At 36.6% G+C, this 23,179-nt stretch overlaps 4 protein-coding genes across 8 annotated transcripts; 2 read left to right on the plus strand and 2 right to left on the minus strand.

The window, feature by feature from the left end:
* The first annotated feature begins 822 nt into the window (after nucleotides 1-822).
* On the plus strand, nucleotides 823-5,888 carry LOC111008914 (succinate--CoA ligase [ADP-forming] subunit alpha, mitochondrial). The gene is made up of 7 exons (XM_022281792.2): nucleotides 823-1,232; nucleotides 1,927-2,136; nucleotides 3,169-3,339; nucleotides 3,927-4,050; nucleotides 4,444-4,505; nucleotides 5,026-5,107; nucleotides 5,382-5,888. The coding sequence occupies exons 1-7, from the start codon at nucleotides 996-998 to the stop codon at nucleotides 5,519-5,521; spliced, it is 1,026 nt and encodes a 341-aa protein (XP_022137484.1). The 5' UTR covers nucleotides 823-995; the 3' UTR covers nucleotides 5,522-5,888.
* An 864-nt stretch (nucleotides 5,889-6,752) lies between these two features.
* On the plus strand, nucleotides 6,753-11,041 carry STT3B (staurosporin and temperature sensitive 3-like b). Its single transcript, XM_022281505.2, has 6 exons — nucleotides 6,753-7,945; nucleotides 8,336-8,872; nucleotides 9,334-9,788; nucleotides 10,009-10,131; nucleotides 10,249-10,308; nucleotides 10,711-11,041. Exons 1-6 carry the CDS (start codon nucleotides 7,007-7,009, stop codon nucleotides 10,838-10,840), a joined length of 2,244 nt encoding a protein of 747 aa, XP_022137197.1. The 5' UTR covers nucleotides 6,753-7,006; the 3' UTR covers nucleotides 10,841-11,041.
* A 922-nt stretch (nucleotides 11,042-11,963) lies between these two features.
* On the minus strand, nucleotides 11,964-15,712 carry LOC111009048 (uncharacterized). 4 transcript variants are annotated; one of them, XM_022281966.2, is made up of 5 exons: nucleotides 15,222-15,711; nucleotides 14,936-15,121; nucleotides 14,602-14,685; nucleotides 14,120-14,250; nucleotides 11,964-13,118 (listed from the first exon to the last, which is right to left on the minus strand). In XM_022281966.2, exons 4-5 carry the CDS (start codon nucleotides 14,203-14,205, stop codon nucleotides 12,308-12,310), a joined length of 897 nt encoding a protein of 298 aa, XP_022137658.1. In that variant the 5' UTR covers nucleotides 14,206-14,250; nucleotides 14,602-14,685; nucleotides 14,936-15,121; nucleotides 15,222-15,711; the 3' UTR covers nucleotides 11,964-12,307. The 4 variants fall into 4 exon arrangements, with proteins under 4 accessions (XP_022137658.1, XP_022137660.1, XP_022137661.1 ...); XM_022281968.2 differs by lacking the exon at nucleotides 14,936-15,121; XM_022281969.2 differs by lacking the exon at nucleotides 14,602-14,685.
* A 1,661-nt stretch (nucleotides 15,713-17,373) lies between these two features.
* Nucleotides 17,374-22,303, minus strand: LOC111008842 (E3 ubiquitin-protein ligase RING1-like). Of its 2 annotated transcripts, XR_015789712.1 has the most exons (3): nucleotides 20,953-22,303; nucleotides 18,765-18,918; nucleotides 17,374-17,699 (listed from the first exon to the last, which is right to left on the minus strand). XR_015789712.1 is itself a non-coding variant. In XM_022281681.2 (2 exons), exon 1 carries the CDS (start codon nucleotides 22,093-22,095, stop codon nucleotides 20,962-20,964), a length of 1,134 nt encoding a protein of 377 aa, XP_022137373.1. In that variant the 5' UTR covers nucleotides 22,096-22,302; the 3' UTR covers nucleotides 17,374-17,699; nucleotides 20,953-20,961. The 2 variants fall into 2 exon arrangements, 1 of the variants encoding a protein (XP_022137373.1); XM_022281681.2 differs by lacking the exon at nucleotides 18,765-18,918 and having other exon boundaries at nucleotides 20,953-22,302.
* Nucleotides 22,304-23,179: the final 876 nt, after the last annotated feature.

Genomic DNA, 23,179 nt, shown 5'->3' on the forward strand with positions numbered 1-23,179 from the left:
TAGCTACTTAAGTTGATAAAAAAGTCACGATCGTTGATGTTGAATTGATCACCTACCACTAATCAAATTAATATCGATGATGTGCTCATTTAAGTCAGTATTCGAACTGGAGTTAATGGAATAGGAGAGCTATATGAGATTGGAGTGTTAGAAGTTAGCTTAAAAAAAATTAGATCATCATTTTGCAGTGCGACGATACTCATGACATGTCTTCTTGAACCTCGGTAAGAATCTATGATTTGACCATAGACACACCCTTAGCAATCTATCTTTTTAATAAAAAATCAAAACCATAAAATATAAACACTAAACCTTAAATTCTATGAAAAAATGCATTAGTTAGTTACTATATTTATTAAAATATTATCATTTAATAAGCAATATAAATATTTATATTAAATAACCATCCATTATCACTATAAAATTGTATATTTTAAATCTATGTATATATATATATGTATCTATATATATATATTTTACTAACAACTGTTGAACATATTGTTTGAAGCACTAATTGCATGCGAGTTTTCCAAGTTTTTTTTTTCTCTTTTTTGTGAGTACAACGAGTTTTCCAATTACTTGATATAACAAAAAGAAATATTAGGAACTAGGAGAAAAAAAAACAAAAAGAAATAATTAACGACTTAAAAAAAACATATTGACAAAAATAAGAAGACATAAAAGAAGCCCAATGGGCTCAGAAATCAAAGGCCCAACTATACAAAACAATACAAGCCCAGACAACACGAAGCCCAAAACGTAATTTAGAAACGGCCATTTCAACAACCCAACTTGCGTAGAAAAACCAGAAAAGGAAAAATTAAAGGACGCAACGGAAGGCGAGGTAGAGAAGAGGGAAATAGAGAAGGAAAAAGGAAAGTGGGAAGGAGAAAAGGGAGAGAGAGTGAGAAGGTGGAAAAATAATTTCAAGTTCTTGATAGTCTGAAGAAGGCGGCTGCGCTGCGCCGAAGAGAGGAGCGAATCGGAGCCAGAGGATGGGTCGCCAAGCCGTTGCTAAGCTCATAGGATCGGCCATTAATCGCAAAACTTCTTCATCTTCATCACCGTCTGCGTTTTCGCGGGCGGCGTCGCAGATTCGGCATTACGCGGCGGCCCCGCCACCTCCGCCGGCGGTGTTCGTAGACAAGAACACTCGCGTCCTATGTCAAGGGATCACTGGTAAAAACGGTACCTTCCACACAGAGCAGGCCATCGAGTATGGCACCAAAATGGTATATCTATCGTTCCATGGCGCTGCGTGATGTCTTTTAAAGTTAAGGTTTTGATTATTCGAGTTTTCGAGAGATTTCTGCTATATTTGTATAGACTCTCTTGAATGTTTTTTACCACACTGCGAAATTTCCGCTTTCCGTCCTCAGAAACGGGAAGATGTTCTGAAATGTTTGGCTTACGATCCTTAATTATCTGATAGAACAGAACAGTGTGTTGCTAATATAGATTTGATCTGAAATTCAAATTGTCTGTAGAAAACCACAGGGCGTGGCGGATCTGGCTTTGTGCCGGACAGTGATTTTACTTGTTATACAGGTTAGAAATGAACTGGGACCCAAAACGCCAGAGTGGAGGGAACGACGATTCATTAAAAATGCTTTCGTACGTAGCTTGTTGTTTCTCAACTGCAAGGATTGTTTTGGTTCTCCGTTCTCATGACCTATATGTGAAGTTTGTTTCGCGTACTTAGCTCATGGGATCTGGACTAAACAGTGTCTCAATTAAATGTAAATCTGGTTGCAATTTTTTCCGAGTTTTAACTGCCCATTTATGAATTATAGTCTGACTTTTAAAGGAGGCATTCCCACAATTCTCTTTATAGGTCCCCGATTTTATGTTATTTCTTGTTTCTCAACTGTATATTTATAAAAGTGGAAATCATTAGTTCTTACGTTATGCTATTTGTTGATGTAGGTAGGTGGTGTAACGCCAAAGAAGGGTGGAACGGAACACTTGGGACTTCCTGTATTTAACTCAGTTGCCGACGCCAAGGCTGAAACAAAGGCCAATGCATCAGTTATTTACGTTCCCCCACCATTTGCTGCAGCAGCTATCTTGGAGGCGATGGAAGCTGAGTTAGACCTTGTTGTTTGTATAACGGAAGGGATCCCACAGCATGATATGGTAAGCGAGAATTGAAGTTTCTAATGATCAGTATTTGCCTCCATACTGGACAGTTGACTATTATTACCTGATTCCTGAACACTATGATATATGTTGGCCTGAATGCTTTTTCATGGTTTATGATACTGAAGAATAGCAAATTTATTTGGAACATTTTGTTATGGCAGCGTATGCTCATTTGATGTGTAAAATTAAATATTGTTTGCAAACAAAAGAAACATGCTGATCGTTGATAATAAAAAGGAAAGAGTGATTGTAAAGAAGTCTTAAAGTATGAACACACCAAAGGGAGGTTTTAGGTAACTCGTGATGCATAAACATGTAGGACAGCAACTAATATTTCATTTGGAAAACGATGCTGGAGAAGAGACCCAGGAACAAAGAGTAAATTCTGTCGATATTTTTTAGCATACAATAACAATCTACAAAACTAGTTCGTACTTGGAGTATAAGCCAAAGAAAAAGCTTCTGTCAGGCTGGTTAATTGGAATGGTAGAAGAAGAGTCAGTATAGCTTGTATACCATATGATAATAATCTATATTTTCTTTAATATTTTAAGTTTGTAAGTTTTACAAAAATAATCCTACGACAATAATCTATAAGGCTAGTGTGTACTTGGACTATAAGCCAAAAAGAACTACTGTCACGTCTGTTAGCTGGAATGGAGGAAGAAGAGTGCCATACCATCTGACAGTAATCTATATTTACTATCATATTTTAGAGCTAGTAGAAACCCTAGCCCCTATCTTGCCCCTTCCCTCTTTTTTCTGTATGGGAAAAAAAAGGAAAAGAAATAGAAGACAGCTAGATTTAACCAAAGTATGTCCTATCCTACACACAACTAGCTGCAGTGATTGAAGTAGTTCTATTTAAGTATTTAATTGTTTTGATTTTGTTTTCCAACCTAAAATTATTGGGATAGTTTTATTAAATGTAAGTTGACTATTCATATTGATCAAAACCGAGGCTGATTTTATTTATTCAACCTCTTATATAAAATGCTATACGAATCTAATATATATGAATTTCAGGTGCGAGTTAAGGCTGCTTTAAACAAGCAATCTAAAACTAGATTGATTGGCCCCAACTGCCCTGGTATTATCAAGCCCGGCGAATGTAAAATTGGAATTATGCCTGGATACATCCATAAACCCGGGCGCATTGGCATTGTGTCACGATCTGGTACCTTAACCTATGAAGCGGTGAGTTCTAATTTTTGTTATAACAATCAATCAAGGGGCGGATTCTTCCGTAATCTTTCTCTTATCAACAGGTTATTTGTTTTTTATTGGAGAAAAAAATTATTGGAAAGAACACATATGTATCATATATCAGGCTCTTAGTATTCTCAAAATTATATCAGATTATTATTTTTTAATGAATTTTTCATATAGAATACAAAGAGCATGGTGAACTGGTCTAATGGGTATTAGGAAAACAGGCAGAGTTTCTTCTTTTTTTCATTTCTCTCAATGAAAGTGCAGTTTCTCACAAAAAAAAAAAAAAGGTATTAGGAATACATGATACCTGCTCCTACTGTTATGGGGATTACTTATCAATTTTTTCCTTCGATGGAGGAACGGTCTACTGTTGTTAGTTCTCATTGATTTAACACTAAGTTAACTGAAGTATTAATCAGTTCTCTTTTTGTGAAGGAACTCTGCCTGTCTACCGTGTTACAATTTTAAAACTAAAGCAAGGGATTTCTTTGCATCGTCATTATGCCCTTTAATATGTGATACTTCTCGTACTTGTATTTAATTTCTCTATTTGTAATATGTCTTTATAGGTTTTCCAAACAACTGCTGTTGGCCTCGGACAATCCACATGTGTAGGTATTGGAGGGGATCCCTTTAATGGGACAAACTTTGTTGATTGCATCGAGAAGTTCCTTGCTGATCCTCAGACAGAAGGTATATTTTGAATTATTGGTCTGTTGTTCTAGATTTTGACTGCATGATTCTGATTGGAAAATAATGATGCAACTTGATACACAAACTATTATGAGTATTTGCATGTCTCTGTTAGTGTCTTTTATCCCATTGTATGATAATATTTCAAAAGTACATGTCTTCAAAATGCTACGGGGTTTTTAAGCTTAGATATTTTTTATTTAGGGTTACCGGTTAAGAGAGTGGATGCAGGGAACTTGTGATAATCAACGATGTGAAGTGTTCTGGATGGATGATAGACATGCTAATATTATCTCTCCTCTGCTTGTTCTTATTTGGTCATAGCAAATATTACCAACTAGAGGAAAAAGCTAATGATATCCGTATTCTGATACAATGCCCCATCCATTTCAGGTATTGTACTAATTGGAGAAATCGGTGGGACTGCTGAAGAGGATGCCGCTGCTTTGATAAAGGTTTTGTCCAATTTTTTAATCAGTAAAGCTTTCTGAACAAATTTTATTTGCCCACTCATCGTTTTCAAGAACTAGCAATTCTTTTGCTACTTTTCTTGATTAGCTCTAGGTTTGTTCAATTTCCTTTAAAGGTCTTATTGTAACTTCTGAAACATTATGTTCACGTTTTATTTCAAAATTAAGTTTTCCGTGACAGTCCAGGAATGTCATGGATTATTTGAGCTACATTTAATAACTTGTGTGCCTCTTCTGTTGCACAAGTGTGCTAGGATTACCACGTTAATTGCTTTGACTACAAGAGTTTCTTTTATACTTAGGAGGTTTTGGAGTCGGATAGTATTGCGCCCTAGATACTCATATATATATCATTACTGTTTTTAACTTCTAATGTGAAAGTAAATGAACTGAATTTCCATTCCTAGATTGTGGTTTAAGCTTAAAATTTTAATTTATATTGGTTTAGACCAATTGACCAATATGATATTTGAAGAATGAAATAAAACTTATCGTCATATCACAGGAAAGTGGGACTGAGAAGCCTATTGTGGCCTTCATTGCTGGGCTAACTGCTCCTCCAGGCCGTCGCATGGGTCATGCTGGTGGTATGTAAACTGTTCTCAAAACTTTTAGATTGATTAGTTTGTTGTAATATGTGGACTCTTAGTCACAGTTTTCTTCTATCGTTACCTTTCATTGCTGGCCCAACTCTTCTTGTGCAGTAGTGTAGTGTTTGATGGTTCCTAACCTCCCCTTTTAGTTAGTACTATGTTGGGGGACACCTTTTAATTATTAGTGAAAAGAAAGAAGTAATTATATGCCTGTCAATTCTTGCAGCGGTAATAGAACTATAATATTTGTTGCTTCTGGATTGTGCAGCCATTGTATCAGGTGGAAAAGGTACAGCCCAAGACAAAATTAAGACACTACGAGAAGCTGGAGTGACAGTGGTGGAGTCACCTGCGAAAATTGGGGTTACAATGCTTGATGTTTTCAAACAGAGAGGCCTTGTTAGTTAGTCTGCAAATCAGAACCTCAGATTTCGAAGTTCCATACTTCCATTTTGCACAAAATTTCGAGTTCCTGCTTCCACCAGAAATGGTGTAAAATTTCAAATAAGGTACTCAACTTTGGTTGTCAAGATTCAGAGCCTCTCACTGCTGAGATTCATTTTAAAACTCACGTAGAGACACTTTATGTTTGATTCAATTTTCCGTATTATATCAAGTTATTATATTTTGCCAATGTGGTATGCCTCCATTTTGGATATTTTAAAGATAATTGTTCAAATTGTATTATCGGAATTAGATCGAATTCGAGAGGTAATATTGTTTGCCTCCCATCTTTGTTATGTAGTGTGAAAATCAAATGAATCTTCCTTCTTCAGAGTGCGTGTACAAACACAAATAGCCTATAGACCAAAAGGCTTTTTCTTCAAACCCTTGTGAAACCGCTGCCAGTATTGAAAAATCTCCTAACCATCAATAAATACTAAGACATATTTTTCTGAATAAGATATTATGAAAATTGTCATACCGGAGGGTCAAAATGACCCATTTTCGATCAATCAACATCATTTTTAATGAAATTCTCTAAAAATTATCATTCAACATCATTGTCAATAAACCTGCTTAGGAGCTGGCACAATTTGGAGTTCAAAATTTAGCCACTGTTAGTTGGTTCAAAAAGTTTCCTTCATAGCTTTTGAATATTGTTAAGGGTGATTTCCCTTCAAATATTCGCTTGATTAATGAAATTCTCTTCTTAAATAAAAATAAATAAATAATAAAATAAAATAACATGCATGCAAATGATGGAAATAAGAGAAGTTGTATGTTTTTCTTTTTTGGGGCCCGGGGGAGCTCAGAAAAAATATATAGTTAAAAAAATTATCAGGAAATTAATTTCATATCCTCCCGAAAAATCTCAACTAAATTTCAACGCACAGATTATTTTTAAAAAAAAACGCACATACAATAGATTATGACACGTGTGTTTTTCAGTTCATAATTCATATCAACGGTTCCAATTAATTTATTTCAGTATCGTCGCTATATTTGGTACACAATATCAAATGCCAAAAGACAATTATTCAAAAATAAATAAATAAATAAAAAATAGAAATAAAGAAGCGAGAAATTTGCAATAGATTGGTGTAAATGCCAAGCCCAAGCCCAAGTCCAATCATTTGTGAGGCCCAATTCTAGCCCATACAGAAAATTCAAAACCCAGCAAAAGTATCGACTCCAACTCGTCGTCATCCTCTCGTGTTAAACGAGATTCAGTTTGATGCAACCCTTTCCGCTCTCTTCTTCGCTTTAGTATCAGTGTTCCTAGATTCAGCTCTGCCTTTTCTCCATCATCTGTAGTTTTCTAGGGTTTTGCTCCATTTCTCCATTTCTCCATTCGCAAAACCCTTCCATGGGAATTCCGCAGCGGTGAACTGAATTTCAATTTTCGTATTGCGACTTTAAATTATAACGTTTTCTTTAATCTTTCCAATCATGGCTGGGAAGATCGAGCCTGTCAATGGTTCTGTTAAATCTGGATCGAACAATTCGAGCAACTTTGCAACCATGGCGTCGAATGTTAAATCTGATCTGTTGAACAGTTTGTCTTTTAAATCATTTAAGCTCAAGACCAAGCAACAGGAGCTGCTGATCCGGGTCTCAATCCTTTGCCTCGTTTATGTTTTGGCCTTCATTACTAGGCTCTTCAGTGTTCTGCGGTATGAGTCCATGATCCATGAGTTTGATCCCTACTTCAATTACCGGACTACGCTCTTCCTCACGCAGAAGGGCTTTTACGAATTCTGGAATTGGTTTGATTCCGAGAGTTGGTACCCTCTTGGCCGAATCATTGGAGGCACCCTCTACCCTGGACTCATGGTCACGGCGGCTATTATCTATTGGGGCCTGCGTTTTCTGAAGTTCGCAGTGCATATCCGTGAAGTCTGCGTATTGACGGCTCCATTTTTCGCCTCAAACACCACATTGGTTGCTTACTTTTTCGGTAAAGAAATCTGGGACTCGGGTGCTGGACTCGTTGCGGCTGCTTTGATCGCAATTTGCCCAGGTTACATTTCGAGATCTGTTGCGGGATCGTACGATAATGAAGGCGTCGCCATTTTCGCGTTGTTGTTGACTTTCTATCTATTCGTGAAGGCGGTGAATAGTGGATCTCTCGCTTGGGCCCTGGCATCGGCTTTTGGGTACTTTTACATGGTTTCGGCCTGGGGTGGCTATGTATTTATAATTAACCTGATTCCACTTTATGTTCTGGTTCTTCTGATAACGGGGAGATATTCGATGCGATTGTATGTTGCGTATAATTGTATGTATATCTTGGGGATGTTGCTCGCCATGCAGATTCGATTTGTTGGTTTTCAGCATGTTCAGTCAGGGGAGCACATGGCTGCGATGGGCGTCTTCTTCTTGATTCAGGTTATAATTCTTCATTGTCTCTCTATTCATTTGGTTCTTGTTTATCGTGTAGCAGCGTTTAGCGAAGAAATTAGTTTGGATTCTCCGAGTTATTATATAATGAAGTGTAGCATCATCTTACAAGGTAAAGAAACTAAAATTTTACTAGTCCCGTCATGGCATTGATTCCAAGAGTAGCTGAAGAATGCTTGAATGTTGAGTATCGACATTTGCTTACTCTGTCTCTGTCCCTGTGTTGTACATGGGTACACTTTTTGCTCATATAAAACAATGGTTCATAGCTACCTAGGTGGGAACTGGGTAGTGAAGAGAAAAAGTGTTTTTATGGCATCTCAGTGGCTGTTGAATGCATGTCATTTCATTTGTTGAGCTAATCGACCTGTCTTACAGGTGTTTTACTTCTTGGACTGGGTGAAGTACATGCTGAACGACACCAAACTGTTTCAAGCCTTTTTGAAGATCACCGTGACTAGTGCAGTTGTTGTGGGTACTATTGCTTTGGGAGTTGGCACTGCGTCGGGGTATATATCCCCATGGACTGGCCGATTCTATTCTCTTCTGGATCCAACATATGCGAAAGATCATATACCTATAATAGCATCTGTCTCTGAGCATCAACCTACTGCTTGGTCATCTTTCATGTTTGACTTCCATATTTTGCTTTTCCTTTTCCCAGCTGGACTCTATTTTTGCTTCAAGCGCTTGTCAGATGCAACAATTTTCATAGTCATGTATGGTCTCACTAGCATGTACTTTGCTGGAGTTATGGTAAGGTTAATTCTTGTTGCTACGCCTGCAGTATGCCTTATCAGTGCTATAGCTGTCTCTTCTACAATAAAGAACTTGACCCAGCTACTGAGGGCGAAACCAAAGGTTTCTCAGATTAGTTCTAATAAAGGAGCCAGCAATGTGAAGAGTTCCTCTAAAGTAAGTCCAGCTATGGTTATCTGCCTTATATGTAGGGTCAATACCATTTTTTATACAGTTTTTAGTCCAATCCAGTCTTGATTGGCATTGAATTGTTTAAATGCCATATTCACATCAAATACTCTATCTAACTAATTATTTACGCATTTATTTGTTAGGGTGATTTTTCTTCTAACAAATCTTCTTGAGTTGCACTAATATGGCGAAAGATGTTTTTTCTTTCAATTTTTTTTTATAAGAAACAGAAACTATATTAAAAAACCATGAACATTCAGAAACTATATGTTGAAAGATGTTAAACCATGAATCTATCTAGGCCAATGACTAACAAACTCTTCTCATTGTGGATGTTTGGGCACTACATTGAAAAATTATCAGCTTGGTTTCTATGTATATACATAAGAGAGAATCTCCATTTTTCTCTATCTCATTTAACTTTTCTATTCCCTCCCAACCAACAGGCATCTCTTGATCAATCCCAGCCTTTCCAAAGGAATGGTGCTATTGCATTACTCTTTGGTGCTTTTTACTTGCTTTCTAAGTATGCGACCCACTGTACATGGGTCACCTCAGAAGCTTATTCATCTCCATCAATTGTCTTGGCTGCACGGGGTGCCCATGGTAACAGGGTTATCTTTGATGACTACCGTGAGGCATACTTTTGGCTCCGACAGAATACTCCTCCAGATGCTAAGGTGATGTCATGGTGGGATTATGGGTACCAAATCACAGCAATGGGAAACAGAACTGTCATTGTTGACAACAATACCTGGAATAATACACATATTGCTACTGTTGGACGTGCAATGTCTTCATATGAAGATGAAGCATATGAAATAATGAGATCACTTGATGTGGATTATGTGCTAGTTGTCTTTGGTGGTGTGACTGGCTATTCATCAGATGATATTAACAAGTAAGGGCATTTCACCTTTTTTTTTTTCCCTTTCTAGTGAACGGTTTTGTTTCTCTTTATGGCAGAACGATTGGCATGTGCTCCCACCATCATGGCATATGAGTGACTATTCTATGTCTATGCAAACTCTGATTTTACGTCGTTGCCCATAACAAGATACCCAATACATACTTTCCGATTGCAACATGTGTTATATTATAAAATTTTTATATCATGTTAGATTTCTGTGGATGGTGAGAATTGGAGGTGGTGTTTTCCCTGTAATCAAAGAGCCCGATTATCTGGCAAATGGAGAGTATCGAGTTGACAAAGGGGCAACTCCCAAGATGTTGAATTGTCTTATGTAAGTTCCTTAGCATTGGAAGATGATTCTTGTGCATGTGTATTATTGTTATCCTTTATACCTTCTCATATGAAGTATTGTGGATTTACTGTTCTATGCTACACTTTTGGTGATTAGGTACAAGCTTTCATATTATCGGTTTGGAGAGCTAGTAACAGAATATGGCAAGCCTTCAGGGTAAGTTCAAAATCTACCTCCCCCATTATGCCTGAAGAAAATTTTCTGGACGAAGGCAACATGTGTTTATTATGACATGGACACATAGGAGAATAATATATACGCTAGTGCATTATGTACATTCATATCACAAGCTTGTTCTTGCAGAAAGGAACTGATCTACAGTCTACAGATATATATGATTATCAATACCTACTGCATTTTGCATCTATTTTGGTTCGTTAATGGCCTCCACATATTCGCTAATGTAGATTTTTCTTAACTTTTTTTCCTATTGTTGCATCTTTGATTTACTAGAAATTTGGAGATGTCTACTTCGCATTTCTGCAGTGCATTAATGGCCTTTACATGTTCACTAATGGCAAAGCCCCCCTCCCCGACTTGGCTTCTCTGTGATGGCAGGTTTGATCGTGCCAGAGGAGTAGAAATTGGCAACAAGGATATCAAACTCGAACACTTGGAAGAGGCTTTCACTACATCTAACTGGATCGTTCGTATTTACAGAGTGAAACCACCCAATAACAGGTGGTGATTGCTCTTTCCCCTTCACACATCTCTTTGGATCACGGGTCTATATAAGTGAAGTGAGATGGAACTCTGAGCGAGTCTTGGAATAGTGTTCTGCTAGTGAAAGTAAAACTGGAATTTTGCTTACAACTTGAGCTGTAGTATTGAATGCGTCAATATTTTGACTTCTTTTCAGAGGTGAATGACGGATTCTTTCCTTTCCTTATGATTTAAATATAGTTAGATTGACAACATATAAACCATGCTGGTGCAACCAAGTCACGCATCCACCTAATTCTTGGTTGCTACTCAGCATATGATCTGCTGGGAGATTTTTCTTTCAGAAGAGAACCATTAGCCCCTTCAGTCTTTGATGCTTGGTTATTTTGCTCCATCTTTCCTTTTACTTCGTTCCCGAGTCGGATTAATATCGCCACGGGTTTAATCGGTAGATTTTCAACACTTTAAGATTAGGTTTAAGGTTTTGAGTAGGGGATGATGGTGAAGAATTTTGGCTTGATGAAGACTCGGTATCAAAGTAAATTTGACCTTTTAGTTCAATTATTTGATAAATAATGGTATGAAATCAATAAATTTAATTGAGAAAAAGCACCCTTTGTACTCGCTCGAGTTGAAATATAAATGTGCGAACTCCAGAAAAGGTGAACCCCGTAACTAAAAAATAAATGTGCGTATTGGCTTAATAATAAGGTGAGATCGCGCAGAGCGATGGTACATTGGTAAAGCTATGAGTAATACTTACCAAGAGGTTCAGATCGCATCAGCTATGAGTAATACTTACCAAGAGGTTCAGATTGCATCTTTGAACTTTTGAGTAAACTTAAAAAAAAAATCCTCGATGTCTTGAGAAGGTGTGAGTGTCACCAGTGTAGTAGAACAAAGCTTACTTTGAGTTCTATTTATTTATTTATTTTAATAAATAAAGAAGATAGAGATCGTTCATCTAATTTGGACCACAAGATATTTGATGGAATTTTAGCTCTATGCCTTATTGTTGAAGCAGAGCAGCAGCAGAGAGATTTGAAGAAATTCATCATAATCTATGTGGGACAACAACATTGGATAAACAAACCCTTCTTAGAATACACTTGCTGGGTTACTTACGGAATCTAAAATCTCTCTCGACATCAAGAATTTAAATTTTAGCTATATTCTCATGGAAGCTTAATGACATCGTATAGTTTTCAGTACAAATAAATTAAGTTCTTCAAACTGCAAGCCTGCAACTTCAGGCTGAAAATAGGCTCTCGTAGGCAGTACCTTTTCCCAGATGATTCAAATCTTGACAAAAAAAAAAATACCTTAGTGTAGTATTTACTTATGTCAACTTCCTCGGACAATCAATCTTCTATTATTTTGCACTGCTACCTATACACTCCTGTAAATATTACACGCAAAAGAATTTCCTGGACACACGAAAAGAATCAAAGCAGTTCGATGAATGTGAATATGAACAGAGTTATGAACATGGTTAATCAAGAGCAGCTTTGTTCCTGCGGCCTGTGATTGGATTTGGCAGACCATCAAATAGGGGTTTTGAGATTGCAACACTTGAGAGAGCTTGCAAATCTGGCTTCAAACTCCACTTTGTAGTTGGCCACACGGATGCTGAATTATTGCTATCTTGGTCTCTCAGGTTTGATGTACTTGATGATTTATGAACTTCTGAAATGCCATCGGTAATTATAGCATCTCCTAATCCTACTGGAATGGAATTTATCCATACCGGATCTGTATCTGGTAGCAGCATGGATCTGCTAACTGATTTTGGCCTCATGGCTAAACCCTTTCCATTTGAAGCAGCGGAAAAATAGCCTCCACCACTATTTTCGCCCTTCAACAATCTCTCTGGGGTGCCAATCCCATTGTCAACTTCAGTCTTTTGACGCCTTCGAACTAACTTCTCATCAGATTTCTCACTCTCTCCATCTCCAGGTTCTGCAAGTAGTAGGTGTTCGGTTATTGAGTCATTCTCAGGAAAGAAACTACCAGCATATTTCCTGTTCTTTGGGTGAATGTTCGGAGGTGGCATAGAAAGCACAGAGGTTCTGAGAAACAACCCATCATCATTGCCATTTGAGTTTTCAGTTCTATATACTGCCATCTCCATACCTTCAGATGCACGCTCGAGAGTTTGAGATTTTAGGCCATAGTATTTTTGTAATGTGCTCATGGCAGAGGAGGCTTTCTGGTTAGGTGGTTTCAATCTCAGAGATTGCAAGGAGTTCAGCATACTAGTAGGTTGGCCTAAATGTAGAGGTTCTTCATTTACAGGTCCACTTCTGCAATACATTTGGCAAAATAGATCAGATAAACCTGAATTATAGATTTTCTGGGAAATGTTCAATCTATGGTCCATGGTGAACAGATTATACCATCCCAAAAGTGCAGATATATGAATAACAAAACAAGAAAAAAGAAAGGAATATTGCCTCCCTTCTTTATAAAGGGAAATTGTTACCGTGGTGCTATCCAATAATTACTAACTTTGTGCAACGAATATCAACATGGTAGATGCTCAAATTATGCATAATGATTTATACAAGTCCTGTAAAATAATCTGACTCAAATCAATAACTACAATATCTCTAGGAAGTCGAACGATAATTAGTTTCTTAAACAACTACTGCAGTCTAACCTATGTTCAACTAACATTACTACTTCCAGAACAAATAGGACTTATCTATCAAGAAAATTTTCAAATAAAGGAAGGTAAGTCGGTTGAAATCTCCAAGAAATTGGAAATGATCAAAATTCTCAAATGTCAAATATCTGCTTTAAATGAAACAACATGATGTGTTGAATCTTTATGACGGAAAGTTCGGCCATTAAAAAAGAAAGTAGTGAAACACTATACTTCAAACGGATATTACATCCTCTAGGAATGAAAGGTATTTGATGGCAAATGTTATTATCACCGCTGCCTTAAATTTACAAACTAGTAAAGGTATTTGTTGCACCTTAAGTTGTTAGGGTGGCTCGGACAGTGTCATAATCCTACTCAACAGGTCTGTCATTTGAAATTAACTAAGCACACGAGTAGTTCCTTGATTCCTAAAAATATGCAGTGGAGCAACAATAAGATTCTCAAGGTTCCCATTTCCCACCCCCAACCCAAGCTTCAATGTGTATATCCTAAATTTACTTTAGGATTCCGCCAATTGACTTGACTAAGTCAGGCTTTAGCACATGAGATATGAGCAGTAAACATAGGCAAACTGAAAGCTTAATCACAAATCACAAATAGAAATAAATTCTAGTAGAAATTCCCAGCAAATAATACCCTGTAATGACAGAAGCATCAGACAAGCTTGGTGATGGTAAATGTCTTCCTGGTAGAGGAATTCTCAGTTTCTTCAAAGCAAACATTTGAAGATCTGCTGCCAAGCCATTCAACCTCTTGATGTCAGCCACCTATATATTTTAGAGAGTCAACGAGTAATGAAATTAAGAGCATTAGGGTGGGATAAACAAATATTACATCACAAGAAGAAAGCATAACAGTGACAAATAGATTGACAAGTGAATCTAGGATCAACCATTTGGGGATGATTATTCAAACTAACTTCTCAGTAAGCATGAACTTGCTAACAACCTCGCTAGAATTTTATATATTCAAGATACATTACAGTTTAAAAGAATATGAGGGAAACTTCAGCAAGCAAGACGATAATGGAAAATTACAAAAAAAAGATTTATTTATTCATACGGACACCCTGGCATTTTAGTTAACGAGATTGTGAGCAAATAAAATCTAATACGAACTTTCCACTGTTTCGCTTGATCATCTTTGCCACTCAGCCAAATGCAACCGACCAAAAGTCACCTCCAAACCAATGAAGTTCAGAGCTGAAGTGGGGCAACAGAACATAGTTAAATTACGTCTAGTAGAGTAGCACAGCTTATAGGATTGGAATCACAAAAACACGCAAATATTTCGCCATAATGTTAGCCTTTTTATGTTTCCAAACGAAATTAAACACATGATTCAATTGAATCCTTGCAATTGAACTATTATGTTCACAATATACATGTGCGAAAATTGAAATAGCGTTTGATAGTTGATAAATATTTCTGCAATAAGACGTGCTGAAATCACCTTCTCATCGGATTCTAAATTCGAAGATTTCGAAATGTCCAGAAAATCGAGATGCACTTCAATTCCATTTGCGTGCAGAGATAACAATAAACTTAAACACCGATTTTCCAGAGCTCACAAAATCAAATTAGATGTGCCGCCAACCATTGGTCTGGTCTGGCATCACAATAGAAAGAATCGCCAGCACTTCGGAAAAACACAATCAAAGAGAACATAAAAACTACACCGGCTGAACAATAAACAAAAAAAAAAAAAGGAAAAAAAGAAAAGAAAGTGAAAGGTTTACCTCGACTCCGTACTTAATGGCGATGCCGGCGAGAGTATCCATTCTGGAAATTTGATGCTCTATGTAATTCGGTCCTCCATGCCCACTAATTCCACTTGCCGAACTATTCGACGGGGACATCTACTCGAACTTCTTCAACTCCTCGTTCAATTGCGACGACGGGGAGAGCAGGGATCTAGGATCCAAGAAAAATCTTCACCTACCAACACCTACCACTCAAAATCTCCGGTTTGCTCCGATGAAGAATTTTTTAAAAATCAATAAAAAGCAAACGAAAGTAGGAGAGAATGATTGGATTTTCAATTCAAAGCTGTAATTTGAAGTACGATATACTGCTCTTCATATCACAAAACGCGCCGCCCTCTCCTCTCCGTCGATCAAATGAAGCAATCTCTACTTTAATTCTTTTTGACGTTATTAATTTGAATTAAACTTGGAAATTTTTTTTTTAATAAATATGACCATCGTCCTCATATTTCATCCATTTTTATTTCTCAATCTTCTATACTTTGTATTATAAAAAATGCGAAGAGATACTAAGGAAAGAAAATATGAAATTAATAATTATGATCTAAAATATATAAAGTAAATTTTCGAGTTCATGAAATTACGCGAAATGTTAAGAATTCTTTAAATAATATGTTATGAAATTATTATAAAAGACGAAATTAGGTCAAAATATCCAAATTAAAGCTGTCGGTGGGATACACGGTGGTCCTTGCGGGAAATCTCAGCGTTGCATGCTACATTCTAGGATTAGCTAAATTCTCTGCTATTTTATTGGAAATAAAAAAATGATTATGTTCCTATTTTTGCTATTTAAAGTATCTCAGTGAAATATTTTTACTTTATCTTGTCAAAAAGGAAAAAGAATGTTTTTACTTTGTACCCATCTAAAAAAAATTAGTTAAAAAACTCAATTAAAGAAATTTATCTAGGAGTAAATCTTCGTAACATAGTTGCCAATCAAATATAATTCAACTCATTAAGTTACTAAAGGTTGAAAGTTCAAATCCCACCATCCACATATTTGTTGACCAAAAAAAAAACTCTTTATAAGATAATCCATCCAAATACAACTAAGTAGATAAGATTCCTATTATCATGGTTAAATCTCTCGATTTCACAATTATTGAACTTTAGAAAAAAATATATACCATTTATAGACATCTAAATGAAGGTGCAAATAGCTGACATAAATATAGTTCAAACCAATCAAGATGAGTTGGAATCCCTCACTTTTGTTGAGCTAAAAACAGATGGTCTAAATCAATTGATATTGAGAAACTAATCTCACAAAAGCAACAAACTCAGGCCAAATATACACGAAAAAACCTTTAGATTCTGTGAAAATAAGAGTCCTCCAGCACTAACAACGCTTTTTTAAAAATGCATCTACTTCTTAAAACAGGACAAATCGGCAAACATTTGCTTATTATAGTCTATTTCCTATAATTTCTTTTCAATATGTGGTCCTCTTCCTAATTACAATAATAAACAAAAGGTATTATATGGGCCCTCTTGAAATAAATAAAAGAAAGTACCCATTTAATTTTATAGAAATTAAAAAATATAAGGAAAACATCTTAATTAACATAATCACATTGAGACCTTAATCTCACCTTCCAACTTGGGAAATTGAGAGAAAACCTAGCAGAAGTGAATAAGTCTAACCAAAACGAGGATATTTTGTGAATGGGAAATGGGATATCTACAGTTCAGATCCACAGTAGATAATTTAAGGCGTTTAAGATGTGTGAAGATTCATTCAGTAGTGAATGTGATGTGGCATTGACATTTTTGTTGTTGAAAAAAAATGGGAAATTGACCATATATTGTGTTGGATGAGATGTCACTGTTGGGCGACAAGAGGCAATACTCAATCTATGCACAATAAAGAAAATAAGTGTGGCCGATATCAAATGTGAATGCATCAGGAAAGAATGCCGAAACGAGAGAGTACTCGACTCGATACAGATAAAGTAGAAGTAATTTGCTGAATTAATATACTTTTTCTTACCAATATTTTTCGTCCAACCCACTTCTTCTGAAAACCACATCGACTCAGTCGATGGATGCCGAAGATCTCCTGAACAATTTATTTGTGCACAATATTGCTCGAGGAGGGATGGAGGGAGAGGAGAGAGATCAGTTGATTGATATACCACTGAACAGCATGAAATAACTCATAAGTGTGACTAAACCAACAAGGGGAGTGCAGAAAAGTCGTGTGAAGCATACAACATTTCAACCTATGAAATGGTTCCTGGAGATGCAAAAGTTTTACAGACCTTCTCAAACAAAATAATGCACATAAATTCCTTCATCTACAAAGAATTCTCAACTCTAAAATGGAAATAGGACCTTTACCTATAGATTATTATAGTCAAATTTCATAAATGGAAAAACTCTAATAATGAACATATAAGGATGTTTTTTATATTCAGTAATGGTTCCAGATTCAAATCACTTGCACACCTGCCAAAGAATAAAAGAGAGACATTTAGTTGCACAGAAGTTTAGGAAATCACTTCATCAGATCAACAAATTAAATTTTCCTTGAGACCTAGAATCTCCAATCTAAAGCAATCAAAAGTCGAGACCAAAAACTATCACTTAACCTTCCAACATTTGGCAGATGGGAGGTGAAAGGGCTTACCAACCATTGAGGTTCCTCATTCCAGCAATATCAAAATCATACCAAGGAATAAAGAAGGTGGGTGGGGGTGAGGGAACCATTGGATTAAGAAAATCAAATTAAGCATGTTGTTTGAGTGGCACACAGTTCAAGGATTTAAGTACATACCCCCCCCCCCCAACCAGATTTCAGGACAGTATTAAACAAAAGAAGGAATCGTGCCTTTTTACACACATGAACAAGAGAAGCAATTATTAGCAGCAGTGCAGAACTACAGTGATAAAACTACCCGACAACAGAGAGGCTACAGACCATAACAAGGGTCTGAGGATGGCATTAAACAGGGTATCAGTTCATCTCAAGCCTCACCTTATGAATGTTGTGAGATTACATATTAAAATTGACAATTCTTAGAAAAAATTTAAAGACATATGTTCAGCTGCACCAAGAGGTACTTTTGAACCCATGCTTTGACTTGCTGTCCATACCCAGACGACTTCAGAGATCTCCTCTAGAGAAAGGAGGATGCTGGATATTTTTATAAAGAAATAGCTTTGCAAGACCGAGAGATTGCCTAGGGAACTTATAGAGCACTGAACCTCATTCTAAACGAGTTCAAAAAAGAAAAGGGTGGGCTGCTGTTTTCCATAGTTAATCCAGATACGGGCAACCCAAGCACAAAATTTTCTTAAAAGTGTTCAGGCAGGGAAATGTGCAAGCTGGAGTAAAATAAGTTGCAGATTTATAAAACATCATAAATTATTTGTTAAAAGCATAAGATAAGTTGCAAAAATTTGTACGTTAACTCTCAATGACAGAAATTAATAACAAGTTTATTGCAAAAAAAAAATGTCAATAAATAACTTCCAATGTCATTATTTGTAAAAGGATTGAGATACAAATACCCAGAGGTCCACATCTAATAGAACTCCAAATTCACTCAAGGTCCTGCCCTTATTGTATCTGATTTCACTCTTCAAATCTTATCACATATAAATATACCAAGGCATGGACATGATGATTTGTGGATGACTCTCATTGGTAGTACCATTCAATGACCTAAAGACAGAAAATCAAGCAACGGTTAAGATCTTTAAGCTCTACACAGATGAAAAAGGACAAAATGAAAGTGTCACAGCCAGTCATTGGAGAAGAAAGGCTCCTTAAAAGCTACATGAACAAAGTAAGATTTGGGGGGAGGGAATAGAGAGGCGGCTGCTCTAAAATCTGATATATTCTGTGCGCTCATATGACCAAATGAACTAGAGTAAAAAAGGAAACTGCTATATTAGCAAATACTGATTCACATAATCTCCACATAAGCGTTGAGCAATATGTAGACAGAGCAAAGGTCATTACTGAACTGACAATGATGGTGAAGATAAATACTTGAGATACTTAACAAACATGTTTTATCTTATAACCCAACAGAAGTTGTCAAACACAGAATAAACTCCTACCCGGTGGATGAATTTTAATTGAGATGAGAAAAGGGCATTAAGAAGGCAACAACAATGAATTAGAAAAAAGAGAACTAACAAATGATTGCCAGAGTAGGGATAAGGGCATTAAGAATAATTGGTATCTATTGTTTCAATTTCTAGAAGGCAACCACAATGAGTTAGCAAAAAGAGAACTAACAAATGATTGCCAGAGTAGAGATAATTGGGTAAGAGCAAGTACAAGTAGGAATAATGTGACTCCACATATCACATTAATCCATCCCGAGTATATGCTCAGAGAATTCTGGATTGCAGTTAGGACTAAGACTTGGTTATGAAAGAATCCAAGGATGATTTTTTGAAGTAGATAATAACAATTTATGATGGTGTGCTAATGCTTTACTGATGAGATGCCAAGAAATTCTAAACAGAAGATAAGTACTAATTGACACCAAAAAGAAGTAACCAAAAGATGATTGAAACTTTACCACGAGCATCTATTAAAGGTTTTGCATTATCCCTATAAAACTTTTCAATATAAACGGATTCAAAATAAGCATCAAATCAAATGCAAGTGTGGTAATAACCAATTACGAACCGAGCTTGAAACCATGATCTAGAATATGAAACATATATGATCTTGACGAGTTACTATAAAGTATAAACCATGTATGGGAAAGTGGAAAAAAACAGAGAAAGTTTTTAGACAAACTTGTTTAAAGTCTCATTCCAATCTCTAAAATAGGATATACACATCTATGAGACATTCTCAAGTCAGCGAATTCTTGCTTCATGATTACCATCAATCACAAAAAACTATTTGTTTGGAAAAGTAAGCTATTCAATGATTTTCCCATTTTGCATAAAGAGTGAAACATTATCATGAGGTCAAGGTCAACAACACTACATGAACTCCCTAATTATCCGTTCTTGTCATATTTAAGTCATAATACCACCATATAAGTGTAATATGTATATCAAGTATGTTTCACCCAAGGATCAATAAGCAACTAACTCCAGTGAACCCTTTATAAGGCTGGTTCTATTTTGAATTCTATTTGTTGGAGAAGATCCCAGCCAAGTAGAGTGAATCAATGACATTTCTTTAAGCATTTAAAAGCAAAACCTAGGGCGATGGAATCCATGACCTCAAAATATTTGGCACAGCATGGACTTGTTCAAATAAATTAAAACTAAAATCAACAATAATTATGTCAATGGAATATTTCCATCATGTCATGAACACAATAAAGCAACAACTTACCAAAGAAAAATTGATGGAAGTTCTAAAAATAGGGAGTAAGACCCATTTCAAAGTCATAATGTTTCAGATAAAATTCAATTAAGAACTACTTTCTTCCATGTATAGACAATCAAATACAGAAAAGAGTTAGCTTCTGGAGTACTTCAGAACGGAAAACGAAACGAAGGTTATGAAAAGGAGTAACCGGTGATTTTGATCGAACTCTAAGTGCCAAGCCATCTGTCTCACCAAAGATGTTAATGAACTGTAATTGTTTAGTATATTTTCCCCTTCTACCCAAAGAACAGAAATTCATTTGCTAATATTACTTTTATAAAATTCAAACGTTTGTACAAACTAGCTATGATAACATTACAAAAGGGAAGGAAATAATTTGAGATGTAATACCAGTAATCCTCAATCAAGATCTTCCTGCATAGGCTCCGAAGAGTTGTGACTTCCCCTATTTCCCGAGCTAGGTTCGTCCCTGTTTCCACTATTGTTGCCACCTCCGCTATTACTAGTCTCAGCGGCCGAACCAAAACCTCTGAAGGGCCAAGGAAAAGATATCCTCCTAACCCTCCGCTCACCCATTTGTTGCGTCTGTGAATTCTCGCTGGAATTAGGATCGCTTCCACCAGCATTTTCCCCATCAGTAGAAGAATCGCCAAAGGGTTGACTTTCGCTTTGACTTCGATTAGGAGCTGAAGTCCCACGAGTCCTTTGCTCATAATCGGGATCATCTGTAGGCAGTTCATATCGACACACTGGACAAGAATTATGCAATTCCAACCAAGGAATAATACAATCCGGATGGTATATGTGTTTGCAAGGCATCTGTTTCGCCTCCTCGTAGAGCTCAAACGTGTCCTTACACACAGCACACTGCGATGAATCCGAGGCCAACAGTTCCTCCGAAATTTTGATGTTTGGAAGTGCCTCAATCGCCGACTTAGAAGCAGGAGGGGTTCCATAACGGTTGGGATCGTTTTCAGCAAGTTGTTGAATCAACTGCTCGAGGCCCGGGCCAAAGAAGTAGTCTCCAAGATTGAAATTGGAAGGGGGATGAAACGCCTCTCCCGAGGCGTTTTGGATTACCAATTGAACATTAGCGCTCTGGAGATAGTTCTGGAGGAAGAGCAGCGGATTGAAACCGTCTGGGTCTTGCAAGGACGAGGATCGAAATGAACCACCTCCCAAGAGCGCCGATAGATCATTCATCATTGAACCACCACCGCCAATGCCACCGGAGGATGACGTCGTGGAGAATATGATCGGGAAACCGCCATTTCCACCGCCACCGGCGCCGAACGGCGGAAATGCGTCGGATGTGAAGGATAGGAAAGGATTGGGAACATGACTAGGGTTAGGGGTTGAAGGTTCCATTTCTTCAACGAAGCTATCGTTGCAGTTGGGGCACAAAAGATCGGATGAGGAAGAGGGAGTAATGGTTACGGTACGATTGCAGGTATGGCAGAAGTAGAGCTGAGGGCCATGTGAGGCGGCGCCACCACCAGCTCCGTCGCCAGAGTTACCACCGGAAGAAGACATTCCGAGAAAAACAAAAACCTGGAGATTAAAGATTAAGATATTTCTCGAGCTCTGACGATAGAAGAAAAAATAGAGATGGAGGGAGGGTGGGAGGTGTTATGAAATTCGAGCGCGAGTGATGCGGAGAAGGAAGCGAGGAAGACCAGAGGAAGAGATTACCAGATTCTATTTTACTTTTTACAAAAATCGTTTTCTTCTTGGCGACGAAATTCAGCAATAAAATTTCTGTACGTTTAAAATTATATAATACATATACATATATATTAATTGAGATTTTTTAGTAAGGGATCGAATTCACGACCTGAAAATTTACGTCAACTATGATTGAGCCATGCTCACTAAACATGGAAATTTTGACAGTATACGTCAACTATCATTAAATTAGGCTCCCTTATGTAGAATGAAGATGAAATTAAACATGGAAATGAGTAAAAGAGGTTTGAAATATTGGGCATGAAAATAGTTATTGTAATGTTTTTGTAATTTTAATATCTAATTACGACGATTATTGTAATTTGCATCACTTTTATCCTTGTATATATGTGTGTATATATATATATTTTTTTTTCGAATTTGTTGTTGGTATACTGTTAAGTTACACATTTATATTTTAATACTTTAGATAAATTGACAAGAACTAATTAAATTTTATTTTAAAAATTATTTGAAAAAACAATAATAATAAGAGGGGAGCTTGATCATGACAAAATATACTGTAAAATTTCCTGAAGATGATGATTGAATTGGGGACGGAGATAGGAAGGGACATTGAATGAGTTCAAATCCCATGATAGCCACATATTTTAAGAATTTGTAATTCCTATATGTCATCTGACACCACGAATATATATAAAAAAAATCTTCATTTATGATGTAGTATTAAAAAAAGTTACGAAATGCTTTACATTCAAACATTAAAATACTATATAAATCGTATGATTCACATAATTTTGTTTAAGTACGGTGAGAGTTTAAACACATGATTTTTTGGTAGAAAAATATATGACTTAATTAGTGGAACTAGCTGATATAATTACTTTATAAATCGTACAATTCACATAATTTTGTTTAAGTAGAAAGAGTC

This window comes from Momordica charantia, assembly GCF_013281855.1.
Source record: "Momordica charantia cultivar OHB3-1 chromosome 3 unlocalized genomic scaffold, Mcharantia_2.0 BLBB01000003.1, whole genome shotgun sequence".
NCBI lineage: Eukaryota > Viridiplantae > Streptophyta > Magnoliopsida > Cucurbitales > Cucurbitaceae > Momordica > Momordica charantia.

Coding starts and splice junctions, on each gene's coding strand:
- LOC111008842 (XM_022281681.2), bottom strand. CDS start 22,095: ATGTCTTCTTCCGGTGGTAACTCTGGCGACGGAGCTGGTGGTGGCGCC.
- LOC111009048 (XM_022281965.2), bottom strand. CDS start 15,341: ATGTCCCCGTCGAATAGTTCGGCAAGTGGAATTAGTGGGCATGGAGGA. Junction 14,251..15,221: donor CCATTAAGTACGGAGTCGAG/GTAAACCTTTCA, acceptor TAAAATATATAG/GTGGCTGACATCAAGAGGTT. Junction 13,119..14,119: donor GATGCTTCTGTCATTACAGG/GTATTATTTGCT, acceptor AATGTATTGCAG/AAGTGGACCTGTAAATGAAG.
- STT3B (XM_022281505.2), top strand. CDS start 7,007: ATGGCTGGGAAGATCGAGCCTGTCAATGGTTCTGTTAAATCTGGATCG. Junction 7,946..8,335: donor GCGTCTTCTTCTTGATTCAG/GTTATAATTCTT, acceptor CCTGTCTTACAG/GTGTTTTACTTCTTGGACTG. Junction 10,309..10,710: donor GAATATGGCAAGCCTTCAGG/GTAAGTTCAAAA, acceptor CTGTGATGGCAG/GTTTGATCGTGCCAGAGGAG.
- LOC111008914 (XM_022281792.2), top strand. CDS start 996: ATGGGTCGCCAAGCCGTTGCTAAGCTCATAGGATCGGCCATTAATCGC. Junction 3,340..3,926: donor GTACCTTAACCTATGAAGCG/GTGAGTTCTAAT, acceptor ATGTCTTTATAG/GTTTTCCAAACAACTGCTGT. Junction 4,506..5,025: donor ATGCCGCTGCTTTGATAAAG/GTTTTGTCCAAT, acceptor GTCATATCACAG/GAAAGTGGGACTGAGAAGCC.